The sequence below is a fragment of the Formica exsecta genome, unplaced genomic scaffold (genome assembly GCF_003651465.1).
Source record: "Formica exsecta isolate Colony F162 unplaced genomic scaffold, ASM365146v1 scaffold526, whole genome shotgun sequence".
In the NCBI taxonomy this organism is placed as follows: domain Eukaryota; kingdom Metazoa; phylum Arthropoda; class Insecta; order Hymenoptera; family Formicidae; genus Formica; species Formica exsecta.
This window is the reverse complement of record NW_021852502.1, coordinates 151862-175910: the sequence shown is the minus strand read 5'-3', so window position 1 is coordinate 175910 and position 24049 is coordinate 151862. Positions and strand designations below refer to the sequence as shown.

Sequence of the window (24049 nt, the reverse complement as noted above, 5' to 3'; positions counted from 1 at the left end):
CAAACCAAGAAATAAATTGAATTCATTTCATTTTGATTAACATCTCAGCACTTTGTATATTCTTTATATGACTGATGGAGAATTAAAAATGGTGCACGTGCAATGTAAAGCATTACTCTTGTTTGGAAATTTCAATATGCTAATATCGGAACGATAATATTATTGTTGTATTTAATAGTAGAATTCTAGAAAATTAAAGTAATTGGTCACGCTTAACAATACAACGTTAGCGAATGATGGAGGCGCAATGTTATTGCTCGACTATTGTACGTCGATTGCACAACGACAGAAATTGAGATAACAATCGGGCAGCTAATGTGTGTGATATGTAGCTTACAATTTGTGACCGATGTATCGTCTGCCGTCATGCATTATACAATATGTAATCTATTATTAGTAGTATAAACGGGAATGTGATAATGGCAATAATTATATATGATATATATGATATTTATGTATTTTATATGATTTTTTTAATATTGCTAATTCAAAATAGAAATAGCAATTTAAAGCCAGTGCGAATTTCAAGGCGCATACTTTATTTTACATTATAACTAGACATTAAATTTTAACTCAAATGTAATTTTAATCGACAATGTATTCGGTTCATATATGACGATTTCCTTTTATAATTTATGTATAGTCAAATTTTGACTCTAATGGACTTTTAAGCGATAATATTATCGACATTCGATTCATATGACGATTTCCTTTTATAATTTATGTACAGCTGACATTTTTGCAATGTTATAATTATTCCATTATATTTATACGCTAAAGAGGGTCCAAAAGAAGAACCGAAACATCCGATTTAGATTCGAGTATGACAAATGTCTAAGTTATAATTTAAAATCAAATAAGCGCTTCGAAACCGACGCTGGCTCTAAATTGCTATTTGTATGTTGAATTATTAATATTGATTTTGAGAGCCTGTGTTTCCCATAGTTTAATTGGTTTTAATATTGCGATACACAGTCAAAGAAAAAGAGAGAATCTGTTTAACAGATTGACACGATCTCATTCGCTACTAAATCATTTTTCTTATCGTAATATGTTTTATAGAATATAAATCATGATTATAATCATTGAATAAATGAATTAAATGTCTTTTTCACAGCTTGCCTCGTTCGATTAATTTACATAATACATGGCTGGTTAAAAGATGTGTTATATAATATCGTATGATAAGCCAATATTCTTGACAACAAAGTGCGTGATGTGAAAATGACGGAAGCTCATCCATTTATGGATTCCAATAAATTGCTAATCTAGTGACTGCGAAATATCATTTGTTTACAATTTCAACAAACAATTATCAAGTCGTAATTATTAGCCCAGACAGCACAAGGATGTCCTTAGGACGTCCAAAGGGCATCCAGGACATACATGTAGGATATCCTGAGGATATCCTATTTTAATCCTCGGATCTCCTCTGGATGTCCTGAGGAAGAGTAAATGATAGCCGTACACTAGCCTCTGGAGAATCCAGGGAGATCCTGTGGAACATCTTAAGGATTTCTATAGGATATGTTAGGGATATTTTTCATACGTTAAAAGGAACAAATTCTAAAATTTAAATATAAATTAAGATTGCGTTCTGTTATTTACTGCCAATACTAAAAATCTAATACTAAAAATAGTTCACGTTCTTTAATATTTGAGGTTTTCGTGCTGTACATGAATATTTTAGGTTTGGCTTCCGGGTTTGAGTCGTGTAATATTTTCAAAACAATCCAATATCTGACTTCCTTATGTTTGGATTGCATCAGAAATTGAACTGATAAAAAATAATTATATTTTTAATTTCCTGTTAGTTGCTCTTTGCAAGCTTTATATAATTCTCATGACCAAATCTCAAATACGAGTTTGCGCTTCGCATAGCGGTAAACAAACTAACTAGCGGTTGAATACTATTTTTTGTAAAGTTTTTGGAATGTTGCGCATAGTAACATTTCTCATAAATTATTAAATAAATAATAATTTTGAATATGTGAAAATGTGCGCATCAAATTCAATTATTAATATTAAACGAAATTAATGTTAACAGTTAATTGCACATGTATATGTCCTCTGGAAATCCAAAGGACATTCAATATAATAGACAGGGCAGGTATCCTACAGACATCCAGGGGTTATCCAATGGACATTTATAGGACATTAATACTTATTACAATACTTAAAATTTCTAAATTATATTAAATAGCCTACATAACCGAAAGTAATCATGTATGCATATTAAATTTTCATAAAATATATTTATAATAATATCTTAAAACATCCTACAAATATCCTGAACCATCCTGGACATATTCAGGATGATCCTGAGGACGTTTTGTGCTGTCTGGGAGGTGATTCATGATAGATAATTATGATAATTACACATTACAGATAATTATATTAATTATATATTATAGATAATTATGTTAATTATAAATTACGTAAATTATAAAAGCGTGATTTTAGTGATTCAATTTTATTCAAGATTTTAAATGAAGATACCACACACACATATATAAATTTATAATTGCAAAAGAAGTATTTCTCAATTCACTGTGAATACAAATCTGATGTCAAAATTAATAAATTTGAAATGACAAATTTAATATTATTCTGCCATTTCAAATTCGTTAATTTTGACATCAGATTTATATATCAGTGAGTCGACAAATCATGAAGTTTGAATAAACAATTCAGAAATATTTTTGCGATGCAAATACATACTTTATATCTAATTTTGAATAAAACTTTTCCAAATCATTTCTATAGCTTTAGCACAGCATAAACAGTTTTTTTTACATCCTTAATTTCAAATTTCGTGGATATGATGAAGCATTTCAAAAATTGAAATTGTATTCAGCGAATTGTATTCATAGAAACTGGGTATAAAGAACTTGCACTTTTTCTCAAATTTTTTTTTGTCGAATTGTGATATCATACTTGTCGATTTTCCTAGATATCGCGTGTGTCGCGATAGACACTATGGCAATCGAAAAATCCCTAGCATACAAATTACATTGCTGTTCTGTGATTGCTGTGTTTAAGGGTCGGCAGGAGTGACGGACAAACTCCGAATTGATATTGGAGACCTCGCGCGGTGACAATGCGAAACTCCGACTTCAGGATTACCAATCTGAGAAATAAATTCTCGATCTCTATGTAGAGGTATATGTCCATATACGTACACACACGATTGAATTGCTCGCGTGGACGCACCGTGGAGAGAAAAGATAGAAAAGGATCAACGATCACGTTATCCTTGTTCCTCTAGCGTATCGCTTTATAGCCGAGATACGGCCTGAAAATGCTTTTTGGCCTCTCGTGACAAAAAACAGTAATGCAACTAGGCTAACAAGCGCCCACTTTTTGTAAATTTTATATTTGTTTATGCACATTTATGCGTATATATATGTATCAATAATATCTAAAAATTATATATATGATTAAAAATTGTATGACGATAAATAATAACAGTAAAATAATAACTCACAGAGTGAACTAATATACAATATGTAAAACACGGGCACTTATTAGACTTGGCAATTTATTGCTTTTTTACTTGTTGCTTTTTCATAGATACTTTATGTGTTGTCAGCATGATAGAGCGACAAGGAGAGAACAATTGTTAATTCTTGGCTTACATTATCTTTCAGTAATTGCAAATTTATAGACCGACAAGTATGCTATCTTGATTTCTTTTCGATTATATCGATATTATCGTGTAAAAATATCTGCTACATAAATACTGATAATATGAAAGCATTTACAAGAAATATGTGATGGCTCACAATCAGTGCAAGAGTGTTCAATCTATCACGCAGTGAACTCAAGTTCAATTCCACAGACATCTTAACAAAATTTTTTTATATTTTTTGTTATATAAACGTTATTACATTTTGTGTGAGAATCAGGAATTTGACTAATCAGAACAAAAGAAACTAAAATTTCTTTGTCCTGATTGGTCAAATTTCAATCTTCAATCTCAATCTTCAATGCGTAGTCTGATACGGGCTTTACGATCCTACTGATTACGAATATTGCTGTTAGAATTAAATTTTCTTTGTATTTTGGCCGTAATACGAAAAAAACGTATCCGTAGTTCACGGCTTCCCGCGAGAGGTCTCTACTGTCTCTCCTGCCGACCCTTAAGCGGCTTCAAAGTATGTATGGGAGCTGGGTATCGATTCTGTAATTCGAGTGAAAGTGAAAATTACAAAAATGAACGAATTTACTAGAAAATTTATAATTTCATTGGTCCAAACCTAGTAAATTCGTTCATTTTCGTAATTTTCACCTTCACTTGATGAATTACAGGATCGATATCCTTTCCAGCAAGAAAACACAAATAGACACAATGCCACGCAATTGGCTATTAAATAGAGAATTTTTAAAGACCCTAAAATTTTTCTATTTGACACCTAATCATGATTTTGTGCCTATGTGTATTTTTTTCTGAAAAGTTCCCTATATCTAGAACTCGTGTTAAGCCCGTATCAGACTACGCATTGAAAATTGAAGATTGAAGACTAAAGATTGAAATTTGACTAATCGGAACAAAAGGGACTAAAATTTCTTTGTCCTGATTGGTCAAATTTTAATCTTGAATATTGAATCTCAATCTTCAATGCGTAGTCTGATACGGGCTTTACCGTCATTTCGCGCACATATTAGCACGGAACGCAACCAAAACTGTGCACATTATATATTACCCACTGATAATATTCGTGGAATATGACTTGGTAAACCTTTGGCCACGTAGTTCGATGTCCATGTTTCTATGTCCACAGAGGGCGTATCGTTTTCAGGGATTCGCCAAAAACCGAGCCGTGACGTCTCTCAGGCTTCTCTCTGTACATATGTACGCATTCTCGTTGTTGCCGTCGCCCGCCGTCAACGTCGGCGTTGCCTCGGTACGGCGCTTTGGAGCGTAGCAACGGCCCGGTCGCGCGGGGGCCGCGTGCTGTCACCGCTGTTTCTCCAAAATTTGCGTGCGCGCGAGAAGGCAGCAACAGCTTGCCGTCGCGGCCAGTGACAACGTTTATTTTCGATAGAAAGGAGAGAGAGAGAGAGAGAGATAGAGAGATAGATAGATAGAAAGAGAGAGAGAGAGCTCTATCTCGAGACTCTGCTGCAGCGGTTAATCTGTACGAGAGCGACGAGGACAGCCACAGGCAGGTAAAAGACGCGAGAGCGAGTGAAAGGGTAAGAGAATCACTAAAATTGCTGGAAATGCGCGGCCTTTTTTTCCCGGGTTGCGCGATTATGTATCTGACCGCGCCATAATTGCACGATCATTTTAACGGGGAAGAGACAGAGAGAGAATGACAGAGAGGGAGCGATAGCAAGTGCCATAGTGGAAGAGGGATAGAAAGAGAGAGAGAGGGTCGATAGTGAAACGAAGCGAGAAGGAACGCGGTAGAGCGGAGAACTCTCTCTCTCTCTCTCTCTCTCTCTCTCTCTCTCTCTCCGTCGAAATGTCGTTGAAAACGCCAACGCGGATACAGTGATCGTTGGCGCTCGCCTAACTCGGGGTACCTCGTCTCCCTTCGAGCCCTCGAACCACCTCTCTCTCTCTCTCACCCTTTCTGTATCTCTCTCTCTCTCTCTTTCGATAAAGAGAGAAGATCGCGGGTGCATCGATTACTCGCACGGTCACCGGGTTTGTTTCCCCACATTTTTTTTTGTCCCCCTCGTTCACGTCCACGTTCGTCGTTCGCGTTTTGAGGTGAGAAGAAGGCGATCTTGGATCGTCCCCCCCGTGCGAACCCTCCTCGGGGACACGATCGAGAGGCGAAGTCGGGGAATCGTTCTCCCCGACGACGCGGATGTACCCCCAGATATCCGTCGAACGGAGTAGAGGCGACGCGACGCGATTCCTTTCGCGCTCGCAGTGAAATCGATTTCCCTCGCGTTCGATTCCTTCCTCGGCTCCAACCTTTTGTTCGTCGTCATTTAACGCCGCGACTCTCGGTTCTTTTCTCTCTCTGTCTCTCTTTCTCTCTTTATGCTACATCACTCCCCCTCTTCCGACTCCTCGCGACGCCGCGCAAACCTCTTTTCGCGACCGTTAATGTCGCCTCACATCGACATATATATATATATATACAAAATATAAAATAAATAGTCTGTATCAATAATTAATTAAAAGTCATCGATTCGTCGATCCTGTCATCAAATCGGAGCTGAATTCGCAGAGCGAGTTGAAACATGTAGTTAACAGGGATCACATCGTCACCCTCGTGACGAAGAAACTTTTTAGCCAACAATCTGTCCTCCTGGTCTCTACGCGTCCAAGTGGCGGCAAGAAAAAAAATTGACGGGAGATGAGAGGTCGGCCGAGCATGGTTGGAGGGAGCTAAAACGTTGACGCGATCCAGAACTCGAGAAATGTCGATCCGAGCGCGCTGACTAGTGTTAGTGAACGCGGAGCATCCTCGTTTTACTCGACGATGCTTCATAGAGTGTGCCGGTTTTTTTCCGAATTTTCATAAAGAAAGAGAGAGAGAGAGAATATTCGTCGAATTTTTTCCGAACGAGATATTCCAAAAGCGTGAGAATTCGAAGCGTCTTTCGACTTTTTTTCCTTTTCGTCTCGATCGCTCGTATGACCCAATAAGACCGAAAAGTTTCGTCGGAGATCGAGGTGAAACATTCGTGGCTCGTGCAGGTGATATTCGCCCGAGATACAGCGATAACTTCTCGGGTATACGAACGTTATGAATAATTCACAACGGAGGCGAAACGGTCGCGAGAGGCATTACTGGAATGAGTCTGTAACAAAGCGCGATCGCTCCACACTCGCGGATAAGAATCCTCATCTTCAAGATAACAGCCTATTCGAAGTTTCAGAATTATCAGTGTTTTTTTTTTTTTTTTTCTCACGATCCGTCTATTGTCGTCTCGTCGTCAGGCGACTGCGTCCTCTTCCTTTCTCGAGTGCCTACACAACGCGTTCGTGTCCCTGATAATCCTTATTCCGGAGCGAGTTTAGTGACACTTAGCTAGATCTTGGTTAATTGCTATTTAAACTGGTTCTCTGCAGGAAGGAAGTAGCTTTGTCACTTGCTGTGCGCGGAAAAAACGAAATAATTTATGCAAATATTATTGCATTAAAACAATTAACCTTGGAGTATAATCCTTACTTTTGGAGTTGATAATAGTAACACGTTTACAAGCTTTTACAAGTTTTTTTTTTATTACACAGAAGTTACATTACGTGCTTTTCAAGCATTCTTGCCATAGTGCATTTTTTGTAGTAGATGATTAATTTGTTTTAATAAAGGAATAGGCACATGAAATTTGAATAATCGTAAATCTTTAACTTTCTAAGAAGATAAATATACGTATGATTTATTGCATTTTTTATAGCAGATTAATTTGTTTTAATAAAGAAATTGGCACATATGAAATTTGAATAATCGTAAATCTTTAACTTTCTAAGAAGATAAATATACGTATGATTTATTGTATTAATAAAAATTTGATTACATGTAATAAGAATAACAATCATATAATAATCAAGTATCTGTTACATTATGCAACCTTAAAAGAAAAGAATGGATTGTGTTAAATTAGTTATATACTATTCAAACATTTATCTGAAAAAAAATTGTTTTATTTCAGACTTTTTTGGATAGAATCGCATATTGATAAACAAGAAAATGGTGTCGACTCGTCAATCAAGCAACATGGGAAACAGCAGTAGTAGTAGTTCAGTTGGGGAAGTCGGAGAAACGAGTTCATTGAAAAAGCATCATCCGGTAACAGCTGGCACATCTAACAGTGGATCCACAATTGAATCGCGCAATCTGAATCTTTTGGATTTACCTGTTGAAATTCTTGAGAAGATTTTTGGCTATTTAGGCTTCAATATGGTAGCACATATGCGTCTAGTAAGTACTAGATTTAAGAATCAATGTAACTTTATTTACCATAATAAGTTTACTTTAACAAGCATATTGTTCGCATTAGGTTTGCCATCAATTGGACCGTATTTGTGGATCAATTCTCAACTCTACATTTCAAAAGCTGCAGGCTCAGATGTTGAGCCGTTTCCAGGCTATCAAGGCGCAAATGCCCAGACGCGAATCCGCGCGTCGAAATCACCCTTTAGCTTGCGAATCAGATATCATAGAAACTCTGCATATGCGGCTTACCTTGCTGCAAATGAGTTTCGGCAAACACATTGAGCGGAAGCATTGTTGCTTTTTCCCCGGCGAAGTAAGTACGATGGTAAAGTAAAGATCGAAAAGTAAAAATCGTTCGTATAGCCAGATTTGAGCGTAGCAAGATCGATTTTGAAACTTTTTTTTTGTATTTCCTTCTTCATATGTTTCCCTATAATTTCCCACTTCTCTTCTCTTGCGCTGCATGTGTAATCAATTTATAGCAAAAAAGTAAGCAAAAGATATTGTGCATGTTTCCATAATTTTACTTAATCATTTTAAATGATTGAATGAATTGATTCTATTATATTATAGATATTGATCGATACTGATTGTTTTATAGTATATATATATAGATTGATCCAGTAACTAAACAATTTAAATATATTATTTTACAACAGTTCACAAAATGCTTGATGGACAGAAATTTTTTATATCTGTTTGATATTATCAGATAAGAATTATGAATATGCACATATCTTCTATCTTTCACTCACTTTTTTATTCTAACATTTTTTAAGGGATTTCAAAAATGATATAAAAAGATAGGAAAGCTAGTATCCTGATATAATAAATAACGTCTAATATGGATATTATATAGATAATAGAATAAAATTATGCTAAAATTTGACAGCAATAACTTTTTTTAGAATAATTTTTTTCTTTATGATCGATTGTTCTGATTGACCGATTGTGAACACCTCCTGTTTACAAATATGTTTAATCTGATAACTATGAAAAGAAAATGGAGTAAAAATTATCTTGACCGCGTTTTGCAGATCCTGGATGAGGTTTATCGCATTCTTTATTACATAAAAGTTACTCCGAAATTGCAAAGACCTTACAAGGTCACAGATGAACTGTTTGATTTGAGCACTATGGCCATGGAATATTTCAAGGAACACATTGAACCAACATTACCGGAAATACCTTATTTCGGTGCTGACTTTCTGGATCTTGCAGGAACGTTCTCTTGTAAGCCAAATCGATGATTTAAAATTATACTTCTGATTGTGTAATGTAACTTTAGGGAGAGCCATTATTGTTACAGCTACTAGTAGTGTGAGTAAACCATTTATGTGCCTGGATTCCGCACCTTTAACCGTCGGAAACGGAAAAACGGGCAATACCGGCGAAGAAGAAGGTTCTTCGTCGCATTGTTCAGATGATCCTGCTCTCTTGGAATCCAGTGTATCGCCGCCACAATCGAATATGGTTTTGCGAAAACGAATTCGCAAGATCAAACAAGGCATGAGAAGATACAATAGCCAGCTGACACTGATGCGCAGGGATTTAAAGAGTTGCAAAGCAAAAATCGCCGAACAACAGAAACAGATTGTGGAATATGCCACTCGATTGGACGATAATGACAAGAAGAATGAGGAGACGTCGCGAAAATTCAGCACGCTCCTACAGGTATTTACCCAGGTACATTCGAGAAATTCAGAACAAAGATGTATCAAGTTCATAATTTATAAGAAATCGCTTTACTTGATATTTAAAGTAAATCTTATATGTAGAATGTGAAAACATATTACAAATCTTATGTCTTGGTCTATTTTTACTCTGAACTTCTCATTTGGTGCAAAAATATGATACAAAAAAAAAAAATCTGTATTTGTAACTTATAAATATAATTGAATTTTTCTTTCTAGGAATTGAACAAGTGCAAAACCGAGCTGCAGTATTGGCGATCCAAATCACCAGCAATACCAGTATGCGTAGGTTGCGGCCAGTCAATGCCAGTCCCTACGGAGGATTTACAAGCTTTAGCCAATCAGGGAGTGTTGCCAGATGCATTTGGTGAGGGGCACGATTTCATTCCCATCGCGGATGCACACAGTCCCACCGAAGTGGTACAGCAATCCGTAGTTACGCAATCTCCTCCGTCGACGCCGACGGAGGAGATGGCACCCCCAAAGGCTCCTGTGCCTTCGATATCCTTTAAACGGAGATCCACCACAGAGGAAACGTCGAGCGATTCCGCGAAAAAATCACGTCGCACTGCCAAGTCTCGTCAGGCTAAGCGCTCAAAGATATAAAATCGATAACACTGATCATGGTACAAATATCTGTTCAACCAATCTCTAATGGATTTCCGGAGAGATGGGGAACTTTCTACGATAGTTTACGCGCGTTTCTTTATGTCAGCAAGCCGATGATCTTAGAAGAGTACAAAATTTCCTCACCGAACGTCCTGCATATTGCGCAACGAACCTCGTTTTAAAAAAAAATTTATCGCGTCAATATAATGATCATCAGATTTTTTTCTCATGGACAGAGATGTTGCCGCCGATGCATGGCGTGCATTTTATAAATATTCTAAAGAAGCCTAGCCGATCATTTGCTTTGCTCATAAAGCAACGTCTTAACCATACTTTCCCGAATTCCTATTAAAATTCTTTGTAATTATTTCGCAATTATTACCGTCATTGCTGCGGTACACTCAAGGATAATAGAAAGTTAAAATCGAGTTTTATCTTTGTCATGCATTTAACAGCGGTATCACGCGATAAAACAAAATAACTATTATCGTGGCGACTCGCCTTCCATTTTGCTCTTTGATCAAAAAAGTGCAATGGCTCTCATCATGTTTTTGGTGTATCTTTAATAAAACCTAGAAAACTAGAGACAAGCAGCACAGTTCAATTCATATGAAAGAGGTTTATTTTGTGATCGGAAAAATGTCGCTATTCGGTGGCGCAGATCCGAGGAATACTACTTGACAACTTCGATGCGATTATTCTTCGTACTGAGAAAATAAATTATGGAAAGTATTATGTTGCAGCAATGTTGCATAGAAACTACAACTTTACAACTGTATGATATATAATGCAGATGCATTTGTGTATAGTAGTAACAATTGGTAGCAATATTCTTCGACTTACTTTCTTTGAGCGAACTGATACTCTTGTCTCTAATTTTCATGGCTAGAACATAATTTGAATATCGTTTTTACCTTTTTTTGATCAAATTAGGACAATATGAAAACTGAAAAAAAAAATTATGTATACATATAAACATAAAAGTTTATATATATATAAACTTTATGTATATATACGTAAATTTTACGAAAGTTCATTTTTATATCAAATGAATTGGTGTAAACAAAGCATATAATTTTTTTAAAAATCGGAAGTTTTGTTTCAGCATTTGAATTATTCTCTACAATATAATATTATAACTTGGTGGTAATATCGCGTGTATAAAAATTGAAATTAAACCACTAGCAAATTTTATTTCAAAATATTGATTAAAAAGTATTTGAAAGGACTGATCTATTAAAACTAGTTTGCGCAGACACTGCAAATAATGCACCAATAATCATATCAATTCATTTTAATTATTTAAGCTTGCTCAATTTAGAAAATTTGTTTATAATCACATATATAATTAGATGCCATTAGATGTCTTATTATCCAGTTTTATAATTTGTGTTCATTTAGATTTTGGATTAATTCAAATAGCTGGATAAAATCAAAATATTTCATGATGGAAGTTTCGTCCCAGCCTTATGGCGCGAAATAATCCGAAAATCTGGCACAAATTTAAGTCATAACAAAAGAGCAAAATGTTGATGAATACCTGGAAAGGTGGTAGTTTATTTTTACGAATTACACTGTCTTATTAAGAGAATTATGCGAAAGATAGTGTACGCGCGCATTGCAATATTAATAGAACTAGCTAATAATTTATAGGAATGATTCTACTTAGATAAAAAAAATATTGGGTATCATGCCATTTTTTTATATTACGTGAAACAATGAAGTCTTGTTATTAATAAATTCGATGGAAATTTCTCTATATGAATACACGTTTTGATGGAATTTTAAAGTAACAGGCGTTCAGATTCGTAAATTAAAATAATCGAGAATATTTGCAATCGGATTTTGTCGGAAGTTTGACAGTTTACCATGCACAATTATTGGTACAGTAGCAGCAATTTACGTCTCATTTGCATTGATTACCCAATTAATCTCAAAGCAGCATAGTTAGATATTGTGATTTTTTCATGATTCTACTTATTAAAAAGAAAAAAAAATGGAGAATACGGATAAATAAGTGAATGATACTTTATTATAAATATATATATATAATTTTTTATCGATGTCAAAAGAAATTAGAGAGAAAAAACAGAGATAACACTTAGAGTGCGAGTCTAACGGGAGAATACACGCGCATATGTGTGAGGTGAATGTGTGTGATATATATATAAAATAACTAAATTCAAACTCTACGAGAATTTACGATGTGATGCTTTATCGATTTATAACCGCGAGAAAGTGACCTTTATCCGAAATAAAAAAAAAAGAAAACACGTGAAGCGTTTCTGGCTGCGAACGAGTATGTAAACTTCACTTATTAATGTTACGTTGAATAGCTCATTACGGGGGCGGGCATAGCCAAATCGCACGTGTCGGAAATTTCGAAATGCTTGTATGTTCACTCTGTAAAAATGTCGCGCGAAATATTTTTTCGGACATCCAGAGAGGATAAAATTCTCGGGGAAAAAAAAAAAAACGAAACTCGCATCGATTCTGTTACATTATTCGGGCCCCTAAGAACGAGCACATATAAATTCAGAATCGACATCAGCGGCCGAATTGCATCAACGTCAAGTCAGTACTAACTCTGGTCAACTAGTAAAAGATTGTGCATTCTGATAATTGATCATCAAAATATTTTTCTCTTATCATAATAATACAATACAAAATATCCTCATTACAGCTTTGTAAGATACGCCATATAAAGAGAAATCATGTGGCAAAAGTTCATATATCATCAAATATAAATATATATTATTATATATAAAATATGTTCACATGATATATAAAATATGTTTTCTTTCTCTCGTATAATCTTTGTTCGTATATACAGGAGATAGATATGAGAAAAAAAACATGAACATACATATAATTATATATATATATTTAATATTATTTATACGTGGACTTCTTTTTTTCAAAATAATTAATCGAAAGTTAATTAATTTATACTCTCGGAGTACATTTTAGCGTAAAAAAAAAAATCAATTCTTTTTCTCCAATACCCATATCGTAAGTGGTGTATTTTAATATAAAAAAAATTCTGATCCGTGATTGTTAAACCTAGAATTGCAGAATAAAAAATCAAGTCGAGAAAGGCAATGTTATTCAAGGCTAATCCAGGACTTAATTTGTAAGAAAGATGCACTTTTTCATCTGTGAATCAATGAACGGATCTAAAATATATGAGAATGAAGGAAAAATCTCGCTAACCAGAGTTAGTCGGCTGTCGATGCATCTTAGCCTATAATACATACATATATATAAACATACTTCACGTATACACTCGCTGTATACACATCAACACCTGCAACAATGTTGTCGCGTTGCAAGGTCGTCTTAAATAGTTTACGCTCTTCTCGGCTTTCCGACATAATCCGTCCCCGAACGATACAAATGTAGAACTGTGTACTACGCATATATGGATCTAAGTTAGGCTTATGATCGAGTATAACAGTGAATATGTGCGATTAGGAGTAGAATAATTTCTTAGACGGTAGAGTGCTGTCCGCGTGGGGGGAGGAAGGGAGAGAAGTTCTATATATGAAGAGAGGAGGACACGTGTGTTTTTTTTTTCTCCCGAAAATATATCTACTCCACCCCGAAAGCCTGCTATCTGCAAGCGTAATAATGCAAGCAACAGTCCTTGCCTCAGGTACACAATAGACAAATACGCAGGAATATCGGAGAGAAAATCGTGTACACTTTACGGAGACAAAATGAAAGGAAATTAGACAAAGGAAAGATAGGAACACAATTTGCCAGGCGGGAATAAGCGCTGTAATGGCGGAAATGAGCGCTGTAACGCCGAAGAATTACGGATATATTATCTTAAATGGTTTTACGTGTATTAAAGCGATTGTAAATATATATATTAGATACACACCTTATAATAAACATAATTTAAAAACAAAAAAAAAACAACGTTTTCTAATATCTCTATTTAATTTATATATCTCATGCATGCGGCTAAGAAAAAAAAAACAAGAATTACCGCTGGATTGATTATTATCTGTCATTGTGAAAAGACAAAAAAAGATGTTTGTTGCGTTCAATTTATAAACGTAAAAGTAAACGTTCTTAAATTTTTTATACACCATAATTTTTAATTTTTACCGATATACGTACACATTTTTTTAAAATAGAGATGAGACGCGATTGCCAGAAGTATTACGGGATTATTCTCTGGTAAATAATTAAAATAAATAATGGTGATGAGTAATTAATGGTAAATAATTAATATCAATGTGAAATTGCCGATGTCGTTCTGGAGTTGATAACGAAACATCGCGAGCGTAGGATGGATTGATTCTGAATCACGATGTATTTAATTGGTAAAAGTAAGTCATAATCATATTTTAATAATTTTCGATTGCGTAGCATATAAATCCGGCGTTTGGCGACGTGCGGAGTATCATTGTTTACGTTCGGTCACGTGTCATGTTGCTGTCATTCGCGCAGCGACACTCGAACAGGTAGGTAGTGACGCGACAGGCGACAGGCTCCGTATGTTATGTATTAATTTTCGAGACGCGATTGCGAAAAGTATTACGAGATTATTCTCGATAAATGGTTAATGAGTATCATTTCACGCATTTATTTAAATTGTACGATTAAGTAACTCGTAAATGTATTAAAAGAAAGAAAGAGAGAGACGAGAACTTGTTACGAAACAAATATTCAGCATACTTTATTTACTTGAATAAGTATCGACGCGATAAAGGAATTTATATAAATCATCGTCTCATGATATACAGATACTTATAATAATTTATAATAATAGTCATGTATTAAAATCATATTTCAATAATTTTCGAGCGCGTAGCGTATAAATATAGTTTGTATGGCTATCGATGATTTGTTAAAGTCTCTATGTATTCGTGCGCATGCGCCCTTTTCCCGCATTATTTTGCCGCCATAATCAAGTGCGCGTCGTCTATCATTAAAGTCGAAAGTGCCGTGCGAAGTGTCGCGCGCTCATTAATTATATTCGGATGTGATTAGTAATTAATTGTTTTTGCGAATGCGCGCTTAATCGTAGTTAATTATTTTTGCTAGTTAGTGCTACACACGAAGGAGCGACAACGGTGAAATAAGAGAGGAGGAGGAGGCGGCATCAGGCGATGATGGAGCAATTAGGTTAACAATAATCGATTATTTATTTATTATTATTATATTTGTAAAAGATTCGAAAAAAGAAAAATTTGAATGCGTAATTTCATTTCGAGATATTAAATATAATTTGAATTAAAAAATAATTAAAAAAATTCAAGTTAAAAATATAGAAATAATTATTGAAATATATATTTCACAAATCCATTGCGTTGCGTTAAAATGGACGGATGGGGACAAGTTGAACCAAATATTTAATCCTCGAATGTGACTGCGCGTCAATGTGCATACTAATAAGATGGATACATACAAATATTATAAATAGGATATTAATAATCTATAAATAGGACGTTATTTTTATTTATCCGTTATTTAAATATGATCTTTTTTATATCAAAATTTTATTTACGGTAAGATATATTGGTAAAAATAATAATTACATTTTGTAACGCATGCATTTTGTATGCGCATCTCTTTTGTGATAACCTGATAACTTTACATATAATTGATCTGAAGATCTCATAGTACAATAATTTGATCATTTGCTTTAATTTAGATTTAATATAGATATTTAATAAAATATATTTGTGTATTTTATAGATCAACACTGTGTATTATGCAGTATAACTCCGTCGCTGTGCATCGGTGAGTTTAAATTATTTTTTGTTTTAATTTTTTATGAGATAATGGATTTGAAAATTATGAAATATGAAATATATGTATAAAATTTATCTATATTAAGATGACAAATAATATTAGAAACAAATCGAACAAGTTGAAATATTTGTTTGATAATTATATAATTGATATAATTTTTATTATTTTTTAATGTAACTTTTAGTATTTTTTAATATATAATTACACAATAAATAATGGTTTCTAATATAAAGTAATATCAAGTTTAATATATAAAAATTTGCATTAAATTTGCAATGTAATAATAAATGCCATTGATCTGAAGATCTCATAGTACATGAAATTTTTCTAGATATTTTATAATGATCTCAATTCTCATTTTATTTTATCAGCGCATGCGTAAGACTAAATATTGTTGCGCTTTCGATCACGTGGTTACGTAGTGGTTACGTATTGCAAAAGGCACAGCTGATTCAAAATAGCGGAGAGTCAAGAATAACGAGAGAGATAGAATAGAGGGGGTGCTATGGTATCTTCGTCAAGATGGCGAAGACCAAACAAAAGTATATAATTACGTGACAAATACGTCCAAATTGTTTGTGATTGGCCGGAAAAACTCGGCGTGTTTCGACATTTGCCTTGACACATTTTCCTTCCTATACATACACGAATAAATCTAATCCGATGTCCGAATATTTTGACTTAATCTACCCGAGATCGCATTATCAGAGCCAAACCGTGCGTGATTCGATTCTTCGTCCTTTGGATTATTAAAATAATCTAGTCTCTTGCAGACGCACAATGGCGGATTCATTGCATAAAGATGGATACGAAAACTGTAAGTATGAAAAAAACCATGACAAAAGTGTCATTGTCATGTGTCAATTTTTATGGTATTACTTTACCACGCGATTTTCCAAGTCTATTATAATCTGTCGTTATAACCACTATCTTACGCTTTTTACACGTGGATGAAGCAATGGCTACGTTTGAGAGAGAAATCGTTGAACATATCAAGATACTCTGGTTGATCTTAGCACTTGTATAGCGTGTTCAACGAAACGTGTTGTGTTTTGAGAATACAATTATTATTTGCACGTGGAGGGGACACCCCACCAAGTTCTTTCATGCGCGTCTGAAAATCTGCGCAGCCGACCATGTGACCGTTTTGTTTGGCAGATTCGTGTTTATGAGTTGTCAATAATGTGCTAAAGTTTTTGCATCATGCGTAGATAGAATTTATCCTTTCGTCTGGTACGTAAAGATCCGTTTCTCTAGCTGTTAGAAAGTTATTTTCTGTGCATTGAGAATGCAATTATAAATGCTTGGGTATTTTTTTAAGAGGAGAAATAAAAAAAGAAAATTTAAAGAATAGTATAGAGAATATGAAGAAAAAGAAAACAGACCTAAGATGAGACAGATACAATACAGAGGATTTGAAGAGAAAGAAAGAAGAGAGAAATTTACAGGATGTAAAATTTAGCAAGAAGAAAGCAAGAACTTACTTTCTAATGACGCATATTATTATTGAGAGAGTTTAATTTTATGACCGCGACATCATTATCTGTAGATAACGGTTGCTATCACAAATTGCTGATAAGCTACTGCTGATATCGTCTTAGCTTAGGCAGATGAATCTCTAAAACTCAATAATGCAAATTACTTTCTGATACGTTTCTTCGTTCAGTTGATTCTACTGGTCCATCTAGATTTATTTAATTCACCTTTTAAAAATGAGATAACTATCTGAATATATATTGCTCCAATATTTTCAAATTCTGCAATTTTGTCAATCTTCTATTATTTAAGAAGTATTTGTACAATACAAAAGAATACATTTGATTAAAAACATATTAAAATATATAATTATTTATTTAAAGTTGAAAGTATATATTATGTGCATTTTTGTTGTTTTTTGAAAACAGCTAGTTTAACTATGCGCGCTAACAGTGGTAATATAGGATCGGACAGCGACATGAAGCTGGAGCCATCTAGTCCTACGGAGAAGTATACATTCTCTCGTTGTAGTAGCACAGGATCGGTGAACACGCCATCTTCATCTGCTCATAATACAGGTAAGCGGTTTTCAATACTGATTAAGAGTGTTTGATGGCAGACTGGCCAATAGAAAATTGATAAGATAATATAATGTTTAGAGGATGAGGACAGCGATAACAAAAATTCCACCATAAGCTACAAAGAGCGCAGGAGGGAAGCTCACACACAAGCTGAGCAGAAGAGACGAGACGCTATCAAGAAGGGTTATGACTGTCTTCAAGACTTGGTTCCCACTTGTCAGCATACAGACTCCTCAGGTTATAAGATCTCCAAGGCTACGGTGCTTCAAAAATCCATTGATTACATACAGTTTTTGCTGCAACAGAAGAAAAAGCAAGAAGAAGAACGTAATGCTCTAAGGAAAGAAGTTGTTGCGCTACGCATTATGCAAGCTAATTATGAGCAGATCGTCAAAGCACATCAGACGCAACCAGGACACGCCGAAATGCGTGTTTCGGACGAGATGAAATTTCAAGTGGTAATATTATATGCTTTTGTCTTTTTAAATCGCCATAATTAATCATCTATCTTACATAACGTATATTTTGTGTGTTGCAGTTTCAGGCAATAATGGATCGCCTTTTCCAAACGTTCAATAACGTGTCTGTAGCTAACTTTGCGGAATTATCCGCCTGCGTATTCAGTTGGTTGGAGGAGCATTGTAAACCTCAGGTACACAACTATATTTCTTATATCCATCCTGCATTTCACATATTTCTCTGACAAGGAGAACCCACAAGACTGGGGTCTCCGATTTTGCCAAAATTTTCTAGGATTGTAGTATTGATATAGAAAGCATTTAATTGTCATATTATATATTTTCAATTTAAGAAATATATAATCAATAATATATTATAGTCTATAAAAGTAAATAAATGAATTTGTTTATGTAGCTTCGTTGCATAAAAAAATTGCTTAAATTGCAGCATGGTAAAATTCAAACAGCGATTTCTCGTCAATGGTTGAGTAGTGCATCGTCTCCGAATAGCATTTGTTATTTTTATATCAATACTACAATCCTAGAAAATTTTGGCAAAATCGGGGACCCCAGTCTTGTGGGTTCTCCTTGTGAGATGCGAGAAAATTGATAAATGCATTTTTATTATTCTCTTAGACTCTGCGTGAAGTGGTACTTTCTGTACTGCAGCAACTCAACAGTCAGATTAACTAGTCAAATGTATCCCCAAGAAAGATACACGATGCACAATCTTTCTGAAGAATTTGTTAGCTTTGTGTATCTATTGAGAATATATGTTAATAATTAGGAATGATTTCAAGATTATGAAACAAAGTATACACGTATTTCTTTGTTTTTCTATTTTATTAGTAATAATGGAGACTCGATAATCCGAGCAAGATAAACGAAATTGAAACATTCGAATTATTGTACCAAAAATGAAATGAGACATATTGGTAATTTTCTCGCTGCATCTTCCATATTAATGAAATGTTTTTTGGCAATCTAGTTAATATCTGCATAAATCTGGGTTTATATTCCATATATTGCTGAAAAAGGCTTTAAAGTGTGATCTCTCAATGTACTCCAATGTGCATTTAATCTTTTCAAGCAAATTTGTTGTGTAATAGAATTATTTGAATATTAATTCTTCTTACATTTAATGTTTTGAACACACATGCACACAACACAGACAGATATAGAAGTTTTAAATTTATATTAAAACTATTGTTGATTTTTTTTTTATATATACAAAGTGATTCGCAATTTATAATAGAAATGATTATAATTTTGGAACACATTGTATTTATATAATTTATATTTAATATCTTTTTTGTTTATTTCTTTTTTTTAAATTTTGTGCGAAACAAATGCATAATAAATATCTCTTAGTTTGTATGGATAATCAGAGTTTTATAGTTTACAGTAGTGGTGGTAAATCTAGAAAAACTTTCTGTATGATGAGAGCTTCAGACCAATCACATGTAAAGTTACCACAAAAGAGATGCGCATATGTTGCATATATTACAAACATATAATATGCGTGGGAAAAATAAAAATAAGAGTTTATTTTATATACAGTTAATGTGGATGTAAATATACAGATATGTGATACAGGATTGTTATCAATGATCATACCGTTGAACGTTTTTATTAATCTTTTATTGCATACACTTTGCGATAAATAAATGGCATATGATGTATATATGTGTGAACGTATGTATGTATATCTGATTATGTATATATAACAGATTTATAATATATATTTACAATGAACGAATGTATGCGTAGCCAAACTTCAAATGTACATCTAACATTGTTTCCTAATTCCTATATATATAGATTGGAATTAATATTCCTTTTAAAAATATGAGAGGTTTATTGGAAATATTATGCACATATATATATATATATATATCCTTCTCAATATCATCATTAGTTTTCGTTCCCATCTGTCGTGATTTAAAATTTTACACTGCATTACTTTTACGATTGCAATTGCTAATATTGCTGCAGAAAGAGCATCCTTAAATTTTTTGCAACCTTTTGTTTAAATCTTTTCTGATTCCGTGGGCATACTTTCCTGCGTGATATCGTTCAATGGTATCGTGTTTAACATGCCTCTATTGGAATTATCGATTTCTTGGGGATTCTGTTGACGTCGCCTCTTAGATCTGCCTCTCGGCCGACAGCACAAATCGCGAAAGATGCAAGCGTAGCAGGCGAGCAGCGCGCTTATCATCGTCAAACCGCTGATCCCGAGAATGACAACCAGAAAGATGGAAACGTTGTCGTCCATTTTGTATCATGCGCAGATTTAACACTGTTTAAATCCTGTAACAGAAATTCATTTCACAATTTTTTTTTTTATTTTGGTATTTTTGACTGATTTGTATTTGTAGTTATATATGTCACGGAAAAATTCATTGAATTTTTTCGGCCTAGAATCTATAATTAAAAAGTGTATATAGATAATTAAAACCGGATCGAAGTCCTAATCAGATTAATTGATAATAAATTATTCGGAAATCTGTCATTGTAGAAAAATACTCCGTTTTGCATTAGTCGCTAAAGTAATTGGCTGCTAGCTTTTTCATGCGATTACTATCAAAAAATTCCATTTTTTTTATTCGCTACGTATTCAATAGCTTATTCGATGATGATAACATCTCGAAAGAATAGCCCTCGTAATTACTTTCTTTTTTTTAATTATATCTTGCGCAACCCTGTTGGAATTTAGAAATTCAAAAGATAGTTTTCGTGAATTAATCGAAATGCGACGCCACGTTTTTTGCGATGTCAAATATACTGCGTAAAAATTTAATTAAAATTAGTCGTCAAACTTAATTAATTTCGCTATTGCGTGTTATATTCCAACATTCTCTTTTCATTATTTACCGATTTTATTCTCTATTGACAAATAATTCAGATTCAATCCGCATACCGTTCGACGTGCTCGCATTCTCTCTTTTTACACGCATGAGATATCTCACGAGATATCTTCGCTCGATTGAGCGATTATTCATATATTCACTTACGAATTCTACTCTAGGATTCCCGAAGGATAATCTCTCTCTTCGCTACGTCTCTTCCTATTAAAGTAAGATCTCTCCACGTGAGGAAAGGGACGCGTAAAAGGTGTCCTAAAAAGAGAATCTATCTATATATCGTTATAGGCAAAGAAAAATGCGGAAGTCTTGCAATAGTCGGGATGTGGAACCATACCGTTCGACGTGCTCGCATTCTCTCTTTTTACACGCATGAGATATCTCACGAGATATCTTCGCTCGATTGAGCGATTATTCATATATTCACTTACGAATTCTACTCTAGGATTCCCGAAGGATAATCTCTCTCTTCGCTACGTCTCTTCCTATTAAAGTAAGATCTCTCCACGTGAGGAAAGGGACGCGTAAAAAAGGTGTCCTAAAAAGAGAATCTATCTATATCTCGTTATAGGCAAAGAAAAATGCGGAAGTCTTGCAATAGTCGGGATGTGGAACTAGGATAAATGCCGCGATATAAGGGAGATCGTATTTCTTTATATGAATACTAAATGCTTGCTGAGAACGTTATCATCGGTCTCAGCGCTCGGAGAATTTTACGAGGGGTCGTTTTGTGCGCGATAGTATCCTTGGGTCAAAAAATCCCATGCGAATGTAAAGAGACGCTGCTATATAAAAACCGTGAACGTGAACTATGCGCGAAATTTACAAATTGCAAGATCAGACTATTTTTAATGAAGCGCGAAGACTTTCGGAATTGAGACGAAGCGAGAGAGAGAGAGAGAGGGGGGGGGGGAGAAGATATATTGATTTATATATTGCTTTTTTTTGAGAAATTGTTTTGTCTCTCGACAATTTTTGTGATACTGCAGCATCCAATTTATTTTCTGCGTCCATCTTTTTTAGTTTATAATTCAAAAATATGATTGATATCGGAAAATATATAAGGATGATTGCACAAAGTTGAGATGATTGTTTCTGTCGAACAAACACCGTGACGATCGTTTATCGTCACATCGCGATGAAACGCGTCCTATCTCTTTATTTGATTTATCTGATTAATTCGTTGGCGCATATCTCGTACCGTTATTCGCGATCATTTGTATAAAATTAACGAAGGATCATAGAACCAGAGAGAAAATGACTATACATTTCTGCATCAATAAACGCTTTATGCTCTCTAATTCGATAACGATAACGATAAATGGAGCGCGATTTTTATCACACGCAAAATCGGTGAAAAAGAAAATTATTTGTTTAATAATTTTTTAATAATGCCATATACAGGGTGAGTCAAAACACTATAATAAAGTATTTTTTCATTAAGTACTTTTTTAGTTATTTTATATCTTAATCTGACATATTTTGATATAAAAAATAAAATATCTCGTAAAATATTTAGTTTTCGGTAATCTTACCGTAATACTTTTATATACAGAATAATGAGACAATTGGTATAAAAAACACAAATAATTATTTTTAAAAAAAGTACCCCTTGTAAATAATTACATACTTTTCCTTGAAAACAATTATTTTCTTTATTAATAATAAGTAAAAACTATCGGCATTGTGCTGACAATAAGTAATAGATTATTATGTAGTAGTAGTTTGTAAATCTTTAGATTGTAATAATGTGTTTCTGTGTTTGGTATATTTTCTGCCCAATATTTGACTGTATTCATATATGCTATTTGTGGCTAATTCGCATGTTGGTTAATCTCGTGGGAAATCTGTGGCAGATTTACGGAAGATCCATGCTAATTTCTAGTTATGAAGACTGTGCACAAGCATAGGATCTTAATCGATTTTGGATACTTTCAGGTATATGTGTTTTAGCTGCTGAACGAATAATTCCATCCTGCACATTTTTTCATGTGTTTTCTCGCAAAAATCGATTTTGTAATTTCGCACAATATTAATAAGTCCCATTTTAACTTGCAGTATACCTAACCGTTCACCTGCAAAATATTAATAATAATAATAATAGTAATAAAAATTTCTATAAGATTATTATATACGATTATTTTATTATTATACTGGTATTAATTTTGAAATATGAAAAATTGACAAGTGAGAAATTACTTTTATATTACAATTTAACAAGATAATAAAAGCTAGAACTTCAAAAACACATTATTATAGGACATTTTTATAATATTAAAACTAAGTTGTGTATAATCTAAAATTACTATTTTTATGTCTAGAGATACCTAAATTATTATTTTATATCTGTAATATTTTGTTTCTTGTAAAATAATTAAACATGTGATATTTTGCGTACCAATGCAATTTCTTGGACCGTGACCGAAAGGTATAAAATGCATTGCCTGTCTAGATGGTGCTTCTTCACCGATGAATCTTTCAGGATCGTAAATTTCTGGTTTGGGATATATTTTTGGATTGAAATGAATACCATAAATAGGTATAATAACTACTTGATCCTTTGGGATAGTTACTTCGGAATTTTTGAAAGTATAAGCTGTTGAGCTTTGTCTCATTATTGTGTCTGCTATTGGATATTTTCGCAGTGTCTCTGCAAATGATTTATATTACATAAATATTTTATATATATTT

General features: G+C 33.9%; 3 protein-coding genes across 15 annotated transcripts in view; 2 read left to right on the top strand and 1 right to left on the bottom strand.

Annotated features, from left to right (window-relative positions):
- The first annotated feature begins 4832 nt into the window (after positions 1-4832).
- On the top strand, positions 4833-13040 carry LOC115241886 (F-box only protein 28). 9 transcript variants are annotated; one of them, XM_029817840.1, is made up of 6 exons: positions 4833-4907; positions 7621-7889; positions 7969-8217; positions 8942-9137; positions 9214-9578; positions 9818-13040. In XM_029817840.1, exons 2-6 carry the CDS (start codon positions 7659-7661, stop codon positions 10202-10204), a joined length of 1428 nt encoding a protein of 475 aa, XP_029673700.1. In that variant the 5' UTR covers positions 4833-4907; positions 7621-7658; the 3' UTR covers positions 10205-13040. The 9 variants fall into 9 exon arrangements, with proteins under 9 accessions (XP_029673700.1, XP_029673697.1, XP_029673693.1 ...); XM_029817837.1 differs by having other exon boundaries at positions 4852-5168; XM_029817833.1 differs by having other exon boundaries at positions 4852-5172.
- Positions 13041-15318: 2278 nt separating this feature from the next.
- Positions 15319-20247, top strand: LOC115241888 (max-like protein X). 5 transcript variants are annotated; one of them, XM_029817846.1, is made up of 6 exons: positions 15319-15346; positions 15920-15964; positions 17881-18030; positions 18112-18491; positions 18572-18685; positions 19128-20247. In XM_029817846.1, exons 1-6 carry the CDS (start codon positions 15331-15333, stop codon positions 19182-19184), a joined length of 762 nt encoding a protein of 253 aa, XP_029673706.1. In that variant the 5' UTR covers positions 15319-15330; the 3' UTR covers positions 19185-20247. The 5 variants fall into 5 exon arrangements, with proteins under 5 accessions (XP_029673706.1, XP_029673704.1, XP_029673708.1 ...); XM_029817844.1 differs by having other exon boundaries at positions 18572-18728; positions 19074-20247; XM_029817848.1 differs by lacking the exons at positions 15319-15346; positions 15920-15964 and adding an exon at positions 16437-16793.
- A 2740-nt stretch (positions 20248-22987) lies between these two features.
- Positions 22988-24049, bottom strand: part of LOC115241887 (probable cytochrome P450 6a13) — a 5476-nt gene continuing 4414 nt past the window's right edge. Inside the window, exons 4-5 of the mRNA XM_029817843.1 lie at positions 23757-24008; positions 22988-23433 (exon numbers count right to left, since the gene is read on the bottom strand). Coding sequence (XP_029673703.1) covers positions 23273-23433; positions 23757-24008 — 413 coding nt within the window. The 3' untranslated portion in view covers positions 22988-23272. The remainder of the gene's footprint in view (positions 23434-23756; positions 24009-24049) is intronic.